This window comes from Epinephelus lanceolatus, chromosome 12 (genome assembly GCF_041903045.1).
Source record: "Epinephelus lanceolatus isolate andai-2023 chromosome 12, ASM4190304v1, whole genome shotgun sequence".
In the NCBI taxonomy this organism is placed as follows: domain Eukaryota; kingdom Metazoa; phylum Chordata; class Actinopteri; order Perciformes; family Serranidae; genus Epinephelus; species Epinephelus lanceolatus.
The window spans coordinates 9,939,503-9,959,662 of NC_135745.1; the positions used below are offsets into that span (position 1 = coordinate 9,939,503).

The 20,160-nt window shown below is 39.2% G+C and overlaps 1 protein-coding gene across 1 annotated transcript; it reads left to right on the plus strand.

Moving 5' to 3' along the window:
* Positions 1-979: 979 nt before the first annotated feature.
* On the plus strand, positions 980-11,876 carry urod (uroporphyrinogen decarboxylase). Its single transcript, XM_033649598.2, has 10 exons — positions 980-1,139; positions 2,281-2,393; positions 2,599-2,678; positions 3,765-3,827; positions 4,381-4,578; positions 4,691-4,852; positions 7,697-7,831; positions 8,320-8,420; positions 9,085-9,151; positions 11,095-11,876. The coding sequence occupies exons 1-10, from the start codon at positions 1,117-1,119 to the stop codon at positions 11,257-11,259; spliced, it is 1,107 nt and encodes a 368-aa protein (XP_033505489.1). The 5' UTR covers positions 980-1,116; the 3' UTR covers positions 11,260-11,876.
* The last annotated feature ends 8,284 nt before the right edge of the window (positions 11,877-20,160 follow it).

Genomic DNA, 20,160 nt, shown 5'->3' on the forward strand with positions numbered 1-20,160 from the left:
CGCCCTCCAACAGCATAGCAATATTTACACTGACAGAGCCTCCTTATTAAGACAGAGGATCTTTTAAGTTAGAGATCATATTTGTCCTCATTAAAATCGTGCTTGGTAGTGCATCACTGCCTACTTAGTGATAGCTCCAGGTCAGAAATCCAAAAGTCCAAAAAGCTCTGAAGCCAATAATTATTATAAGCAGATTTCTGACACAAGACGTCAATTTTCTTAGCTGCAGCCAGGCTTGCTAGCCAGACTTTGCATGTTCTTTTTTCCTGTAATTGTACCCCTGTTAATTCTGCAAGGGGTACTAATACCATTCCTCCCAGAGCCTAAACCCCTGCACATTCCTACATATAAAAGAGCTAATGGTTCTTTAATAGCAAAATGGGCATAATAGTCAGGTTCCAGTCCCATTTGATGTCTATGTCTTAGTGTTAGACGACATGACAAAATATAATGCAGGCCTATCTTGCCTATGGATGATTTGGGTTTTTCCAAGTACCAGTGACATTATTCCAAATTACATCTCAGTCTAACTACTGTCCTAGTTGAAATATCTTTCCCTCCCAAGCTTTTAGTCCTGGTACAGGTATATACTTTTAGAGGTTTAATATATCATAGATATTGATGTATAAAATTTAAACTGTACGACAAAGATCAAAGTTCAGACGCTCTACACAGACCTTGATTTAAAATTTATATTTTAAGGTAACTCAGAGAAAATACAATAATGGAGGAGTATTTAAAAACTAAATCTTTTTTTTCACAATATAACATTGTTTATCTTGTAAAGAAAAAGAAACCCGTTTTTTAGTGTGTTTAATTAATAATATTTTATCAATTTTATTACTCATGAGTTACAAACAATAGAAAAACAAACACATAAATCCATTTTATTAAAGAAAAGGGCAAAGTATTTTATTTTGAATGCGCGGCTCGTTTCCTGGTTTGGTCACATGGTCTTCCAATATGGCCGCGCCCTGGAGAGAAGGGGGGTCTGAGCTGAAACAGTAGTGCAAGCAGGTTTAATGACAGTTGAGGAGCTGCAGGTCGCAACCGACTTCTTCACAGAGAGACAGAGGAGCGTCTGAGAAAACCTGACACCTCCTCAGCCCTGCCGACATGAGCAAGGACGGTTTAATCCTGTAAGTTCTTTTGTTGTTAGCCTAAACATACTGAAGTACACTGAGGTTAACGCGAGCATTTCGGCTGCTAGCTTAGTGACGTTATGAAATATGCCTGTGTCATTCTTATGAAAGCATCTCTACACGCAATGTGCAATGAGTTTATGTCCAGCGTTTATAACCCCGTCTTCACTGTTTTAGAGTAACATTTACCGCTCATTACCACTAACGTTACATACTTACCCCTGGTAAGCACTGATCATTATCTCATAGAGGAATCTCATTCACAAAACCAACATTTTAATATTCTTTCGCTCACATGGAAAAGTGAGTATCCTTTGCAACACAAGTTATTAGCTTTAAAGAATCATTTGGATCCTCTGATAAATTCGGCACAGAGAAAATTCATTAAAGAGTAGTTTATTCTTTTTAAATCGTAACATTGTCGTTATTATTACTAGTATTGTTATTCCTGTTTGTTTAGTTTAGTTTTACTTACCTTAATCTCCATAGTGCTGTGTAGTGATAAGTATTGTGGGAATAAATCTATTGTTAGCATTGTTATTGGTACTGGATGAAAGCAGAATAAATAGAAGATCACAGCTCTTCTTGAGTTATGCTGTTTAACACCAACAGCCATTATTTCTACATCATTTGAGTAAAATCTAAGCAATTCTGCATTTATGAAAGTGTTACAGGATAGTTAACATAATTTGTTTTGTGTAGATGCTTTAGTGGTTTCTATTTTAAGTTACTGGAAAAGCAGGATCAAGTCAAAGTTTGAATTTCAGTCAGGCTGTGATGCATCACGGAGACATCCACAGCGGCCTTTCATTCAACCGTTTTTCTCCTGCTGCTGGAGGATGATAAGAGGACAGACAAGTGTTATCACTCATCTCAGTCACTGACAGCTCTACAGCTGGATGCCTGTATGACTGCTGGGGAAAGGGAGGGGTTTGCCTGTATGTTAGATAACAGAAGCTTAGCATTGCATTGTAGCTCTCAGACTATAGTGATTAGGACACTGCCATCCAAACCTCACTCTCATAAAGGGCAATTCATTAAAAAAAAGGTTCTCAATGAAGCAGAGGGGTAGTCCTCTTTTAATTAATGCAGAATTGCTTGATGACAACAGAGACTAGACCTTTTTTTTTCTGTTCAGCCCCAAAGACTTCCCCCAGCTCCAAAATGATACATTCCTGCGAGCAGCACGAGGAGAAGAAACTACACATGTCCCTGTCTGGTGTATGAGACAGGCCGGAAGATATCTACCAGGTACTGTGATCAGTGCTTCTTTGTTTTCTTTTCTGTAATACAGATTTCTTTCCCTTACAAAGTTAAAAACTTTCTCTGCATCGTTGTTTTGTTTTTCTATCAACTTCAAATAAATGTCTTTAAAAAGTACAATTTTATTACAAATGACATTAAAACATTTAAAACATCAGTAAGACATTAACGTTTTGTTGAATCTAAATTGCAGAGTTTCGTGAGTCCAGAGCAGGGAAGGACTTCTTTGAGACATGTCGGTCACCAGAGGCCTGCTGCGAGCTCACTCTGCAGGTAAAGCAGTGCTTTTACAGATTGCTATCAAAGGCCTAATACGTAATTTTTAAAAATTTGTTTTCAGAATGTTAAATTCCAAGACAGCAGTGTTAGTATAACAACACTTGAGGCCAGGGGTGTCGAACATGCAGCCCCGGGGGCCAGAACCAGCCCGCCAAAGGGTCCAGACTTGCCCACTGGATGACCTTGTGCACCTTCTTCATGTAAAATGGTGTTCAAAGGCTTTTCCACCCGAACCAGAATACAGTTTTCTTTCACTTAAGTTCGGTGTGGTGATGTCAAGATGACTACACAGGAGAGTGAAAGGTATAGAAAGTCTCAGGTCCAGCCCACCTCGGACTGTATGTTGCCTGTGAACTAAGATGAGTTCAACACCCCACTTAAGGCTGTTTCCTACATGCAAATACCCATTGTAAATCACGTTACATTAATTTAATCATTAAGTATTTTGTGGGAAGAAAAAATGAACTTCAGGCACTCATGCATTGAGCAGGAACAGATGCATTTGAATTAAGTTAAAAAGCCTGTATTTCAAAACATAGCTGCTTACATTAAAACACCAACCGGTTTCGACTCTATGGTGTACGTCAGGGTGCAAAAGGGTGGACAGTAGTCAAGCAAACATTGTCACCTGTCCTCCCTTTTGCAGTGCCTGAAGTTCAGTTTTTCTTCCCATGTGCTGACCCTTTTCTTCAAGAGCATCTGAGTTTTTTTGTGAGTATTATATGATAAAGACAGTCCTCTAGCACACTATCTCATTCTCCAAAGTGTGACTTATTATTTTATTTTGTCTGAAAGATTACGTTTTCATCGCAACTCACTAATTTTGGTGCCTTTTGCCGCAGTGTATTTTTATTACTTAATACCACACTGAAAGAAGAAGCTACAATGTGCAAATGAATTAAAATTAATTCACAAAAATGAATTACTTGACTGATTTACTTAATAATAGTACAGTTGTAAATTAATAATAATAAAATATCTGTAGGCCACCACAGCAAGACAAGAAACAACAACCACTCTTTTATTTTTGTGTTATCCATTTATTTGTATTTGTTAAATGTCCTTTTTTTCTACTTTCAGCCTCTGAGACGTTTTCCTTTCGATGCTGCCATCATCTTCTCTGACATCCTGGTTATCCCACAGGTAAAGCTATAAGGACAGGTTCATTCAGTAGCATGTTGACTGCACATCTCTGTTCTCTTTCTTTCTTCTCTCATTTTCTTTTGGATATGTGTAAATGGCGTAATAACATAGAATCAAATTACTGTGTGTCATTTAAAGAGGGTTTGCCTGTGGGTAGTTTTAGCCTCCTTAAGCTCCTTGTTTTTGTAGCCCACAGATTTACCAAATTTTAGTGTACTTAGTGTCGTCAGGTGGACAAAAACATAATCAGTTAGCTTACATGGTAATTTGAGACGAAGTGACAAAAAAAAAAATTCTACAAGTTCTACAAACATATTGAAACCCTCACGTAACACAAAATGTAGTAATATATAGCTGGGTGTGATAATTTCGGTCATGTCAGTGTAATCCTTTTTTTATGAGCTACTAGGCATTTGTTTGCATGGAGTTGAGGGTGATGGACACTCTGAACAGTTTAAAATCATAAACCAACTATAAAGAGTTAGATATTTGTATTGTTTATTGAAAAAACTATGGGCCATATGATTTCTTTTATTCATCTTCCTCTCTCCAGGCCATGGGTATGGATGTCCAGATGGTGGCAGGTAAAGGTCCTACATTCCCAGAGCCCCTGAAAGAGCCAGAAGACCTGCAGCGTCTGCAGACCAAAGTGGACGTGGGGAAAGAGCTGGGCTACGTCTTCAAAGCCATCACACTGACCAGACACAAGATAGAGGGCAAAGTGCCGCTCATAGGATTCACTGGAGCTCCGGTTAGACACATTTACAGACACGTTTATCAATGTATAGAAAAGCATAAAAAAAGAAAATGAAATCAGAGTATTGTGATTCTTACTCTCCCCTCTTTGCTGTGTCCTTTCACAGTGGACGCTGATGTCCTACATGATAGAAGGCGGGGGCTCAAAGACCTTCTCTAAGTCGAAGCACTGGCTCTTCAGACACCCTGAGGCCAGCCACATGCTGCTGAGGATGCTGACAGATGTGATAGTGGAGTATCTGCTGGGACAGGTGGCAGCTGGAGCTCAGGTTACACCCTCTGCTTTCTAATCTCTGGACACGTGTATACAGTTTTGATTATGTTGCACCACCGCCATGACACATGAAAATTAGAATGTTTCTGCTTTTGTATCTTAATCAAGTTAAAAGATAGAGTCTGCAGTTTTTCCTGATATGTGGAAAGCTGACTGTTAACAACAACAATAGGATTAAAAAAAATTTGAAAACCTCTGCGACTGAGTATAAGGCATATTGTGTAGAGTATTTCAGAGTTTGGACATAAATACTGCTGATTGCGGCAGCTCCTACACACACTCCGTATGGAAACAAACCTGCCTCTCAGTATCAGCAGAAAATGTGATTGGGGCAGCATTTTCTCCCCAAAAAAAGTTGAGCGCAGCCTGAGAGCACAAACCTAATCTTTACAGAAAGTCTAGACAATGTCAGACCAGCAGAGTGCACTGCCATTTTTACTGCAGATATCAGTATTTGGGGTAGCAGGGTGACTTTAGAGAGAGTCCTTTCACATGGATCAACCTTGTCTTGAAGTGGCAAGCATCCTCTCTGCTCGAGTGTCCTCGACCTCTGACCTTCTGGCAGAACAGTGTGAGAAAAGGGAGAATATTGTTTTGCACTCTACAGTATTTTTTAGATTATTTGTAAACCTGTGATGACAACACAGTCATTCGGGTATCTTGATTGGGTGACCCTTTGACAAATACTTAACTGTGTTCATTTAGGTGAACTTCAAGCTGCTATCAATAATATTTTTATATTAACAAGTAGGAATGTCAGTTTCGGTAAAGTTGGCTTTTGAAAGACCAACGCCCATTAACTGGTAACTAACCGGTCAATTTTAAGATAAAAAGACATGAACTACAAAAGGCCTTTCCTTTTAGTCCTGCGCTCCATTGACGTGGCCAGCTGTTGCACTGCATTTCAAGGTGCTATCCATTTAGAGGTGGTGAACATTTTATGCTCTGTGTTGTAAATGTTTGACTTTTATTTTCTGATGGCTTTGCTAACAGACTGCCGGCCAGCAGTGTTAACATTTGAAAACATCCCTACTGCCCCAACTCCAGTCACCTCTGGTTTCTTTGCCACTCTGCACCAGAGTCCTGCACGGGTCCAGTTTTCAAGATCCGCCCCGACCCGAGCTGGCGACGTACAAACCCGCACCCGAACCGCAAACCCGCACATCAGGCCAATTAGTACCACAACCCGGTCCGACCCGTTGAAACACGACCCGCAGCCCGACCGTAACCCAGATTTAAAGTAATCATTTTGGGTCATATTGGCTGAATATTGAACAGCATATCGCCACAGTTAAGGTGCCAGTGAGTAAACAACGACCTGAATGAAGCAGCTCTCACAATAAAAACCTGACTTCAGCTCCATCATCAACCCTCTGTGTTCTTCTCCCATACGAGTGTAGAAGCACTGGTTTGTTACGTTTAATGCTTTTAAACTTTTAATCTATGTAAAGGAACTTTACATGTGTAATAATAGACTTACTTTCTGTCCAGAGCGACGTTCAGCAGTTACGAGCCATCACGTGTTTTTAGAATCCATCGAGGAGAGAAGTAATCCATCAGGGAAACACTTCAGAAACATTATAAAGTGATAGTTGTACGTTTTATCCACTTATTTCTCAAATACCTAAATAATTATTTACTGTTTTGAAAGCAGCGCTTGTTAGACGGTGGCAGCCATGTTGATTCTGTCGTCCAATCACAAATTGTGTTATTAGATGGTGAAACGCGTGTAAACAGCTGAACCAATGACCGTTGCGAAATAGCGGAGGTAATCCTCAGAGAGTAAATAATGACCAAGATAGTTATCTGTAGTTTACCGAGCTAATGACTGATGTGTTTATCTAAAACCTGCGATCCGACCCGCATGTTATTTTTTCCACCCAGATCCGAACCCGGGAAAAAATGTTTTTTTAAAAACCACCCGCAAATCAGCTGTGCAGGGTGCAGTGCACCAGTGCAGTGCAGGACTCTGCTCTGCACCTCCCAGGTCGGGAGTGAACTAACTTAAGCTAGCTAGCAGCACTGCTTGTTTGGCGATTACAACTGGTAACACCACCCTGATGGCAGACCAAAATGCACTGCTGCGGAAACACTGTGCCTATCCTCCAGTCTCTCCCCAAGTCTCCCCAATGAGTAACTGGCTTTATTTTAAATCACATAACCCTTGTAGCATTGCTTACTATGTTAACACCACTAGCTGTGTTGACACTGCTAACAGTGGTTACATAGCCAGCAATGCTAAAAGCTTACTCACTGAGGCAAGCTGGTGCGAGACTGGAGGGTGGGCACAGTATTTCCACGGCAACATTGTTGGTTCGTGGCCATGGATGTATTAAGGGACGGCGTTAATGACCAAGCTTGCTACCACGCTTGGATGGTGCACATTGCAGTAAACTGAAGAGTAGCAAAATTAACCTAAAGCTGTAAATGGTCAAAAGTTTCTCCGGAATTTTAAGTCATCACCATGTTTTTGTCCTAAACTCATGAACTCATTGACACGACTTGCCCAGAACCAAACAACAGACAGACAGAGTTAGTGCCTAGCAGGTGGACACAGTGGAGCATTTAGCAGTTAAAAAGCCAGGTATTTCCCTCATGAGTTGGTGGAGACCAAACCAGAGCTAAAAGAGAGTGAATGTAGGACTGAATTTCATTGAAAGGAGGCAAACACAACTCTAAACAAATACTTATGTTGCTCCCACGCTACTGAATATTTAAATTGGCAACTGTTTGCTAACTTGCTTGCCATATTAACTTAATAAGTTGATGATATGTATAATCAGTTATTGCAGGTTTTAAAAAGAAATTCTTTATCCTCTGCTCTGTGTGTGTTGTTCAGGCTCTGCAGGTGTTTGAGTCCCACGCTGGCATTCTGGCTCCAGATGAGTTTAAAGAGTTCTCTTTGCCTTACCTTCGAGACATCGCACGCCGCGTCAAAGATAAACTAAAGGAGTCAGGACAGGACGTACCCATGGTGAGAGACAGCTGCACACAAGCTTAACTGTGCTTCTTCAAATATAAATATATATGCCCTAAAGACTCCTGTGGTAACACTGTGCATGTGTTTTGTTTTTTTTTAATTTGTCACGTTTCTGCACGTGCTCTTCTTGACAGTGTCAGTGGCTAATGATGTACAGCTGCACATCATCCAAACAGCAAACGAGTCAACTGTGACAGCTCTTTATATTTATTTATTTATCTATCTGCTGTGTTTTCTGTGTGTTCTGTTGTTATAATTACTAACTATATTAGTTTCAAGACTCTGGTCTATTCTTATCACTCTGTTGCTTCAACAACACAGTTTCCCCAGGAGGGATCATTAAGGATTCATCTGGTCTTAGAGAAATAGCTGTTATATTTTATTACCACAAGATGGCAGCATTTTACCAAAAATGGTTTATGAAGCTTCCCGCTTGCTTTGAAAATCAACTCTTTACTTCTCTGTGGCTGTGTGTCTGCCAGATTGTGTTTGCAAAGGACGCTCACTACGGTCTAGAGGACCTGTCTCAGTCTAATTATGAGGTGGTTGGGCTGGACTGGACCATTGACCCACAATCAGCACGGTAACACACACACACACACACACACACACACACACACACACACACGTACACACGCACGCTTACACCTATAGAGAGCTGCCCTTACTTTACTGCTGATACATTTTCCAATAATTCCTTAAAATGCTGTTTTGGTTATAAAAGGACAACGTGACACAAAAAATTAAATCATTTAAAAATCTAAATCTGAACTGCACCTTCTAGAATATCTTCTCTGCATTAAGCTCTGTGTTAAATATGCTACATCAGCCCATCGGCTATTTGTGAAAAAGTAATAGAAATCTGAATTTCAACCAGAGCTGGCACCTCCGGTGGTAGTTTGTAAGATTTACGATGTTGAGACATCTCTGGAATGTGAGCAGGAATAGAAAAGGATCAATACACAAAATCCAAAATCCACTGTCATGGTCAAACTGCCGAAATAGCTTGAAGGTGAATACATCTCAGAGATGGAGGCAGTCAGTAGCACTGGTCATGAACCGCACTGTCGTGCTCCTGAGGAGCAGGTTAACCATTAGTGACCTGTCCCTCATCCCTGGTATGTCACTGGGTGCAGGATTTAAGTCAACAAACATTTGTGTGTCCTGCTCCGCTCATCAAATGCTTAACCTGTTGGTTAAAGGATTACCCTGTGTGTCCTGTGTTGTGTGTGTCTGTGTGTATTCAGGGAGCGCACAGGAGGGAAGGTCAGCCTGCAGGGAAACATGGACCCCTGTGCACTCTACGCTACAAAGGTAACCTCCAATCTCTCTTTGGTTTAGGCTCCCAAACAATGACGCAAACATTTTTTTTCCCTGTTCTTGTCCTGTTTTTTATGCCTTCACGCCAGCGACATCCATGGCTGGAGTGTTATGTTTTGTCTGGCTGTCTGTCTGTACGTGCATCCATCCCATTCTAGTCAACGCAATATTCTAAGAATGCTTTAAGGAAGTGTCTTCAAATTTGGCATAAATGACTTCACATGGACTTATGAACTAATTAGAATTTGATGGTTGAAGGTCAAAGGTCACTGTGACCTCACATATAATGTTTTTTGACCATAACTCAAGAATTCATGGGCTAACTAGGACAAATTATTACACAAATGTCTAATAGGATAAAATGAGGAAGTGACAACATTTTATATCCAAAAAGGCAAAGGCCAAATTCACTGTGACATCATAATGTTCTGCAAAAACACTTTCCTGGCCATTCCTCAGCATCATATCTCAGGAACAGAAGGGGAGACATTTGGTCAGATACTGAATTGGTGACACTAATCTTTGGTGTCCATTTTGAAACTGCACTGATTGTATAGATTTTCTGTGCTGCTGGGGGGAAGATGTATGTGAAGCACTCATGTTTTCACAGACATGGATGTAAACTGTAACTGAGACTTGACTTGTTCACGGAGGCATACAACCGCAAAGTGCTAATTCTAGTTTCAAAACTATCTTTACTGATTTTGAAAAGACGAACACCTTATGTACATGTACAAAGAAAGAAAAGAAAAAAGAAAAAAACCCATCTCAGCAAATTGGCCAGTCATAATGACGTAAAAATATATTAATTTTGCTTTCGTCTCATATTTTATCATAATTAATTTCTGTGTCAGTTTCAGATTTAAGTCATTCAGATTAAGGTATTTTGATTTCAGGACAAACAAGTGTTTCCCCAGTGGAGAGAGGCATTAAATTCTACATACAAGAAAATCAGTGAATGCCACAAATGGCTTCTATAAACCACTTACAGACAATTCTTGCTTGAAGCCCCTTGTCTGATCACAGACACCAACACAGTCAGGTGTGACATGTAATGTAAGAAAGGCACCCATATCCACAACTTACCTTGTAACTTACTGTGTAAGTGTGTTTTTGTAATGCCAGGCTGCAAGACATCTCCTGAATCCACGGAGTAGATCTTCGAATGTCCTGTTAAAGCAATGACACACCTGTCCTGTTACAGACAGAAATGGATTAGCTTGTTTCCTTACATTTACTGGAAAATCTTCAGTTTTTTTTCCCCGTTAAAGGGTTTTTTTTGGGGAGTTTTTCCTTAAACGCTGCGAGGGTCATAAGGACAGAAGGATGTCGTATGCTGTAAAGCCCTGTGAGGCAAATTGTGATTTGTGATATTGGGCTTTATAAATAAAATTGAATTGAAATTGAATTGTATAAATTGTTTGCAATGAACTTACATTCTAACACAGCTGTTAATTTAGAAATGAGCCACCAGCGACCTCTGTTAAGTAAACTGTTTAGTGTGAGTTGTTGAATGTGGATTCCAGAGAAGAATTTAGTATTATTTCTCATGAAATAAACTACTGCTACTCTTCACTTTTCTCAAGTGCTGCTGCTGCTATTTTCAGCACTCGCATATATGCTGTTAATCCTATTTTTATTCCGCATTATTTCAATTCATACATTTCAACATAATATGGTGAAGTGCTGTTATTCATTCTGACAAACTTTTGTTTACACACAGTAGGGCAATTTATAACTCCTCACCACAAGTTCCTATAAATGTTCCTCTCTGACCCAGTTTGAGCAAAGTATGTCTCACTCAGATACTCTTATGGACTTATTATAAATATTCTAAAGCCCTTGTTGAACCATGACTAATCTAAAAGGTCTGCCAGTTGATCCCTACCTTTAATTCTCTCCCTCTTTCTCTTTCTCCTTCTCCTCCTCTTCATCAGGAGCGCATTTCGGACATCGTAAAGAAGATGCTGGAGGGTTTTGGCACCAGGGGCTACATCGCCAACCTGGGCCACGGCCTTTACCCCGACATGGACCCGGAGAACGTGGGCGCCTTCGTCGAAGCTGTGCACCAACACTCTAAACAGATGATCAAACAAATGTGAAGATGGATGTGTCTGTGTGAGGGAGTGTATAAAGCCAAAAATGCTGATGATAGTGATGGAAAAATGTACATTAATGCATTATTTTATTAAAAACCAAAACATTTACAGCTTTGTGTCCATTTTCAGCAGTTAAATTATCCATTCCCAGAGATTTGAGGGGGGAAAAACAAAACAGTGATCTCATGTGAATTTAAAAAACCAAAACATACATTTACTACATTTTTGTCCAGTGCAGATTTTCAGATAAACAAGATTTTGGTTTTCTAAGACAAGATTTTCTGTTCATCTATAATATGTTGATCTGACCATGAGTGGATTATGTGTCTCCACTGAACATCATTTTTGCAAGTACATGTACGTTACAAACGCATTTGAATTGTATGGGATTTGTATTAATTTTGGATCTATTCAGAAATGCTGAAAACAGCTTTGACTTGTAGATGAAAACTATTGTTTTTAGATATTTGTCATCCAATCAAACTCAGTGTAATGTCACTCCAGCACATACAAATACAAATAGAGACAAACCTTTCTAACCTCTTATAAAGCGCTTCAATCAAATCTAAGCTCTTCATCAGTACAAGTAGCTTCTTTGTCCTTGAAGAGAAAAATAAAAAGGGAAACAAAAGCTGGTGATTTGGAAAAAGAGTTCCAGCAATAGATGCACTACTGCAGTTCTAAAATCAATTTTTAAGGAAAAATGTCAGCAGTTGATCATTTCACCGCCTCACATCTTAACGGTGAACAAAATCCCCCGCTGGATCTCAGCATGAAGAGTTTTATTTTTATTCCTGCAGATAGAAAATCTTCTAAGAAGTGCACATTCTACAAGAAGATGCCTTATGCTGGATTTGTCTTTTACTCTAAATCTGTTTTTATCTTTTTTTATTTCAACTCAACAACAGTGGCTCATGATTTGAATTACATGTTAAGCATCCTGAGAGGTTTCATGTGATTGCTGTTTTCCAGAATATTAAATCCTAAATGTGTGTATCTGGCTGTTTTTTTTCTGGCCAGTTAAATAAAGATTGATTAAATTTTTAGTAAAATTAAGGTTGCTTTGTATTTTATATTAATTTATTTGATAATCTTTCCACCTGCCACTCAAACTAGAGGCTCACTTCTTTCACCCACAGATTTCCTTTTCTTCAGCTCCTTTCTTGTCTTCAGCACCAAACAACACTGACTCAGCTGCATAGGTGTCTCAATATTTCTTTGTGCCCTGAGCTGTAGATGTTGGAAGGTATTCTCTCCCTCCGTCAATGGACAGTGACAAATACTAAATAAAGTGTTCTAGTAATTAGTAAACAGAAAATAAAAATGAATCAATATAAGACAATACATAAACGGTAAGTAAAGCCAAAGCTAGGTTTTCAGCCGAGTTGGTATGTGTGCACAGTGACGACAGCAGAAGATCAGTCTTTCTTTAGCCCTCTTCACACAGTGATTGCACTTTAGAGCTGCTACAAAGTCCCGTCTTCATGCTGCCTTTGCATTACTAAACCAAACAATTGTGGAATGATGCTGCTCCCGTGTGTGATTATAGACTGCTTCATGTCATCATGGAATCAAAAGAAGGGTGACGGGCGTGACATGCAGCACAACAGTGTCAGACTCTAGTGTGACATGTAACACACATTAGCAGCATCATAACAGTCATTTACCGTCTCTGTTACATGGTGGCTGATCTTGTCCTCTGCTTGGAGGGTAAGGAGCTCCTGGACCTCATTATTTTCCCAGTTTGTGGACATTGTCAGCTGCTGTTCTTTTTTTTTTTTTTTGAGTTAGCTGCTAGCTGCTACCGGCTACTTTTTAAATTTTCTGCGGTGACACTTAACACATTGTCAAAATATCACACCAAGGTCCCGTCCTGCTGGCTGTCCCTAGAGACATTGTTTCGGTGGTTACTACCTCCATTTCCAACTGCGAAGCGAGACAACTCTGTTCCCTAATTCCGTCATCGTACCTTATATAACCAACGGCAAGGCATGATTTTCCCGCCTTGAACTGACAGTGTGACCAGTTTGTTCTGCACTACAGTGAGCTGATCACCATAGCTATTGCACAGGAAACCTCTGTGACTTCCGTGGCCCAATACTGTTTGTAGCAGTGGAGAAAAAGTACATTATAATTCATGATATATATATTTAAACATTTTTTTAAGCATGTCTCGAGAGGCCCTGGGTACTCCTGGGGCCTGGGACTTGAGCCCCTTGACATTTTTTCCAGCTCCATGTTGCTTTTAGTGCTCATTAGAGCTCCCACTTAGCTCATAGCATCCCTGTGCCTAAGTACAGCCTTACTAGCTCTGCTGTAGGCTTGTAGTCTGTTAATATTTGGCCTATAATCCACTTAAAGTTCTTTCTAGCCTCCATTTCTCTCCCTCTTTCCTTTTTCTGTCTCCTTTTCTAGCACCTGCCTCATATGTGACTGGTGTAATTCATCAGAGGTAGCAAATCTTACTGAACTATGCTATTCCTGTTTACGATTATTTGCACCTCAAATCATTTAGGAACTGAAGCTTTTCTAAGTATCATCAGATAAAGGTGGATATTAGTCAGCCAAGTGTGGGACTGACTCGATGGGGCCTGGCCCAGAAAATGGGACAGAGACGTGACAGTGACTGGGGCTTAAACTAGGACAGAAGTGAGACGGTGTCCTGCCTGAAGGTGCATCAACACGATTTTATCATCCAGTCTGAAGTCCTTTGAGACTGCTTTGTAATGAAGGTCTATATAAATAAACAGCACAGTGTGGCTTCTGGAACAACATTAAGTAATAATAGTGTAACTTGAGTTTGTCTAAAAGAATAAGTATTCAAAAGCAAAAATAGAGGAGTTTGTTACCGACAACAATTAAATGATGAAAAATATGTGAAAACATATCTATGATTTAATAGGATTTATGTAACAACACTGATTTGTACCTGCCTGATCTTGGAGCATTTTCCAGTCACAGTCTTCCCTCCACCCCCTGACCTTGTCTTAGTGCTGAGGAGTTTGCAGTGTTCTGACAACATGTTACATAATTTGCAGGCACTTCAGAATTGTCAAAGTTCTTCAGAATTCACAGTTATGTGCTGCTGCCACTTGGGATCACCAAACTGTGCTTGTAAAATCCAAGTGATAACCATCCGAGCTAAATGCGAGGAACTGTTTCTGTCATGACTGTTGGAGGCTGGCTCAAAGACACATAAGACTGGTTGTACTGAAGTCAATAGCAAAAGGCCCTACAGATATACAAAGCCTTAAAAACCCTCCAAATATGTGAAGTCAGTCATATTTTGCCACAAGTTAAGGTCACAAATCCCAAACCCAAGTCAAGGTTATAAAATGTCCATTAAAATTTTTTTTGGTGATGTCACACATGGTAAGTCCGTGTGCTATGGTTACATTGTCAAAGAATTTAAGGTGGTGCTCAGGCGTGCATGATGGAATCCAAATGTTAACAGCACAATACCTTGTTTAAAGTTCATGACATGCTGTCACAATTTAATATAATCAAGAATTTTAGGTGACTAAAACTCCTCCTGTTTTAGCCCATAGATAGCATTCTTTGTTTTTAGTTCTTGTACATCCAACCATCAATCTCAATGTTTATGTGGTGGAGAGGACGTAATTATTCACAAAATTGCAAGAGATCATTTAAAGGGAACTCCACCATTTTGCTCATCAAACTGTGTTTACAGGTGTTGAAATTACAACTACATATGCGGGGGAAAAAATGCCTTTTGTGGCTCTGGAGGGAATTGTATGAAGTCTGATAAATTAAATTTAAACATGTGATGTCACCTGAATCAGTGTTGGTTGGGTCTGGTATGGGTTTGAAAATTTAAAAAAATGTCAGGGTGTGGAGTTAGATGGAAGTGAGCTTAGTGGACACTCAACACTACAACTGCCACGACTAGCACATCACACTGAATCTCCCGGCTGAGCTGTCAGCATTTGAGTAGCATTGTGGGTAATGTAGGTGCCAGGTTTTGACGAGGAAGAAAAATGCATGGAATCTAAAAGACAGTATCTCTGGTTCTCAATATCTCTGCATCCATTTTGATCCTTTTTGTTATAAAACTATCCATTATAAATCCGACAATATATTCTTGATGGAGTACTCTTTTTCAAGAAAACATAAACATAGGACATCTTGTGCTGTCATTTCTTTGGTGAGGTCTCTACAAAATGGGTGTCTGTCCATTTAAAGATATATTTATACAACATTTTAAATGTAGTGACCACCATAATTTATCTAGGCTTATTAAAACCATGGTCAAACACATCTTTGATAGCACTGTGTCAGTTCAGATTCTATTTAAATAAAATGCATTTTTCTAGCACTTACAAAGGTTTTACATTCAGTCTCATCTAAGTGTTTTTAATGAGCTATGGCGTGTCTGCGTAACTCTAGTGAGGATACATTTTACCTGTTAAAAAAAAAAGTTCTCTCTGTTTTGGCCCTCTGTCTACACTAAGACACCATTCCCAATTCCAAAAACTGTCTTTTTTATCTTCTGCAGCATGAGTGGGGAAAACAGAGCTTTTTGAAAACTTTACCATCTGATTATCGACCTGATCAGAGGTTGTGTGGTACTAATGTGTAGCCATTACTTTATACTGTTTGGAAGCACTTGTAAATCCTCACAGGTTGTTTCAGAACAGCCAGAGGTAATAAAGTCAGGCATCAACTTACTACACCATCACTGCCATCACAACCACCAATGAGATGCAGACACAACCAATCACAGCAAAATCTTTTGCCACAATGTAGTGAATTTGTGGTAAATACAAAGCTACATTTTATTACACAGAATTTGGCTTAAAAATAAAATGATGTGCATCATTACTGTAATCATCACGGAAGCTCTTTACATGTGGAATTGAGAGAAAGAGATCAGTTAATCCCAAATTGTGTTTTTCTCTGTGAGGCGGCTCAGAACGTCAGATAAGCAGATTCTAGTAAATCCGGTTGTTGTTGTGTGCTGCTGCTGCGGATGTTGTTGTTGTGAAGGATTCCAGCAGAAATCATAACATCATGCGACCAGATTGGATTTCAGGGCATCCCTCCTCACCACCATATTATGGATGTTGTTGTCACTGGGGTTTTGAACAATGCTGACAGTCGATGTCAGTGTTTTAAACTGACTTCATTCATTTCTCCTGCTGTTACTGAGCTCTTGGTTTTACCTTATTTGTGACAAATGTGTTTTTCTTAAGACTGATTTTTTTTTTTCATTTCGATATTTTTACTTCAAACTGCATTACATCCATTATGATCTGAATTCTGCTAGAGAATCTCTTCAAAATATTCTAGAATTTGCACCAAAAAAATGGATAGCAACCAGTCTAAAAACACACTAGAAGTTGTACATAATGAATTTGTCAAATATTTCATGTTTCAAAGTGAGAAATAGATGGTGTTGGCTTCAATAACTGTTCAACATAATATCAGCCTTGTAAAATTAGATGCTTTTTTGAAGCCAGAGTGCCACTTTTGGGATCTCATATTTGATAGTTATGTTTTTAGGCCCAATTTTTACCCTTATGTCCTTCCATATTCTTCCTTTTGTCAACAAATCCTATGAAAAGACTGAAACCGACAATATCCCTCAATACTGTGTGATTTCCCTACCCTGTCTGAGGCAATCAGCCTATACGTTTGTGTTTAAGACATAAATCTTTTAAATCAGTTTACAAATATAGTGAAAAAAAGGCTAAGTAACTTGCTGAAACAGCTGGGCACTATAGTTTTTAGTAAAAGTCACTCAAACGATAGTAGATTGTGCACTTGTTTGGGACTATTTTCTTCCGTGGATTAATGCACAGTTTGTGCTCTAGTGAGAATTTACAGCAGCAGGATAGCATCAGTCTCACACTCATCTTGTCAAACACTAATGCTTTGTCACTTTTGCCATCAGCATCAGACACTGACGCACAAAGGCACCCTTTAGTGGCAGTATGAGACTCACCGGGTGGCAGCATTTTTTACACACTGAGCAACTGCCATAATATAAAGAGTGAGAAAGTCTACATAGGGTGGGTGGGAGTGGAGGTGGATGGGTTCAAACAAACTCTGGACTTTCACTTGTGAGACTGCTCTTAGTTTCCCATGTGAAACCAAAAGTCAATCAAGTTATTTTAATAGCAATGTAGTGTGTTAGTATGTATAGCATACAATGCTATTGACATATGTCACGTTACATATGTGAGATATGTCACATGATGTAACGTTACGTTACTTATTCTAAGTCAAACCATGATTTTTTTTCTAAACTTAACTACATTAGGTGGTTGCCTAGACTTATGAAAGTAAACCTAAAAAAAAAGGTGTTTTTTTTTTTTTTACTACCATTCTAAGTGTGCTTTGAAAATAGTCTGTATGCATTAAACAAGCAGAAACTGTAAAAACAGAAGTTTATTTTGGAAAGAGTGTAATGTCCCTGAATGTCCAAAGCTGATGCAGAGCATCATAGCTGGATGTGTAGGGCCACTGACCAAGCACGGTATTTGACGAGTTGGTAGTGAGAATGTGTTGTGCAGGACCAGCGTTGCAGCACCAAATTCTGGGCCCTATGCAAAAGCAGTCTCTGTGGGTCCCCCACCCTTCCTCTCTTAATTCATGTCTTTCTTAAGTACCTTTTGAATTTTTTTTTTTTTTTTTTTTAACGAGGTCAGTTTGCTTTCTTTCCCCTTCCTTTTTGCATCTTGGCGAAAGACATGATATTGTACTAAGCAGCATAAGCAGTCACTCACTTGGGTCTAGAGGTTTAGAGACAACTTTTAGTGGAGGGGCGAACTACACCATTTTGCACCTTTAAAGGGTGAGTGGGGCCCTCAGAGAGCTTCCACTATTTTTATACAAAGTTAAGTCTTTAACCATATGGCACTAATTACTAAAAAATCACAAATTGCAAACAAAACCAAACTTTTATTGACAGGCTTTTCATGGGCCCCCCTTTTATTGGGGCCCTGGGCAATCAGTTCCACTTTAACCCCAACTACAACACCCCTGAGACGAATGGTGTATCTTGGACTGACTTTGTATAAACGACAGTGTGTATGTTCATGGTCATGAAGGCTCATTAATGTGTTTGAATAGTTTCAGGACAACGATGGAGATTGGCAAAGGGGAATAAGATATATCAGGATGTGGATACACATGATACTAAGCAATAATTTGTTATTAGGGGCCGGGCAGCCTAAGCCTATTGTTTTGCTGCATGTTCTTCTTCTTCTTCCGAGGAAATCATACTTCCCATGCTCGAAAAATCACCAAACTTTGCACAAAGGTCCAGTCCCATGCCAGATTGCCTCAGCTGCAAAAACAGGCCAATAGTCCTGATGGTGGTGATACAGCAAGCCTCTAAAGTTCAAAATTTTGAAAATTCACAACAAATCAACCATATGTGCTACAGATTTGCAACTTTCACCAAAATGTAGCCCCAATACTGAAGACTTTTGTACATTTAAACCTATTGCAAATTATGAAGTCCATCAAAACTTCTTAAACCTATCTCCTCCCACAATTTTTGCTCAATTGACACCAAACTTGCTACAGAGCATCTTCAGACTGTCCACACAGATTTTTGATTTATCGAAAAATGAGCCTACAGTGCATCAAAATGTGTGACTGTAAATGGTATTGTAAACATATACCTGCAAATTCTTGCTAAATACATTTTCAATGTTCATTAAAAAAATGACAAAATTTTGGAGTCATGGTAGATGATGTTTGGAAAATATCAGAATTTTATCTCAAAAACTGAATTTTTTTTACAGCATTTTGAATTTCGCTCTCATGCGAACAATTGGAGTCAATGTAAAAATGGCATTTTTAAACATCAGTTTTTCACTTACGGAGCCAATAAATCATTGTTAAAAACAAATTACCAACATCTCCATGCTGTCTAGATGCAATTTGTGTATTTTCATATTTTTGTCTTCATAACTGAATTTTTGACAGCCGTTTGAAATCTGCCTTTACACACTAACAGCTGCTGTCTTGCACACAGGTGACTGGCTTAGTCAATTTGTGAAGCTACATGTGACATCCTGTTTGCCAATTAGCTCAGTGAGATAGAGGATGGTTCTTGTTGTTGAAGATTGTGAGTTCAAGCCTCAGCTTGTGCAATGTTTCCATATGAGAAATCTATCCAAACTTTTCATAAAGGTCCAGTCTCATGCCAGATGTCCCCAACTGGAAACACAAGACAATAGTCCTGATGGTGGCGCTACAACAAGCCTTTAAATTTCAAAACTTTGAAAATTCATAACAAATCAACCATATGTGCTACAGCTTTGGAACTTTCACCTTGAAATTTGCTTTTCCATGGCATGGATGGCTACTGTCTGGCACCCTGATGCTTGGCTTAGTCAATTTGTGAAGCCACACATAAACTGCCACTTGCCAATTAGCTCAGTGAGATAGAAGACGGACCTCAATCTCAGAAGTTGTGAGTTCAAGCCTCAGCTAGGGCTGAATGAATATTCTAATGTGAGAGTCCTATGTTCAGACATCATGCTATGTGGATTAGAGACTACCAAGGTTAAAATAATTATGATCCAGGCAGTTTTGTGGAGAGACAAATACTCTTTATCAACACTTTTCCCTGTTATCCCTTGTCTCTTTTCCCTGTTTATTTGGCTTAGCTATCAGTCAATATGCAGAGTCTATCCAATAGCTACTTTTACATTTTAAAAAATGTTTTCATCTTTGTCACCATGGATAATGTTTAGCTTTAAGCTAGATCAGGCCAGTTTGTTCATAATTGCTAGCAGTTAATGTTATTCTTACTTTCTTGTTCTTGAGTTTTTTCTTTCCTTTGTATATTATGAGTCTGATCACTTCAGCCACTCATCCACAATTTGAAGGGCATGCCATAATTATATGATGTAACTTCTATGTTGT

Bases quoted from the DNA above. Each gene is read 5' to 3' on its own strand.
- urod (XM_033649598.2), top strand. From the start codon at position 1,117: ATGAGCAAGGACGGTTTAATCCT. The intron at 8,421-9,084 runs GTAACACACACA...GTGTGTATTCAG, and splicing joins ATTGACCCACAATCAGCACG to GGAGCGCACAGGAGGGAAGG. The intron at 9,152-11,094 runs GTAACCTCCAAT...CCTCTTCATCAG, and splicing joins GTGCACTCTACGCTACAAAG to GAGCGCATTTCGGACATCGT.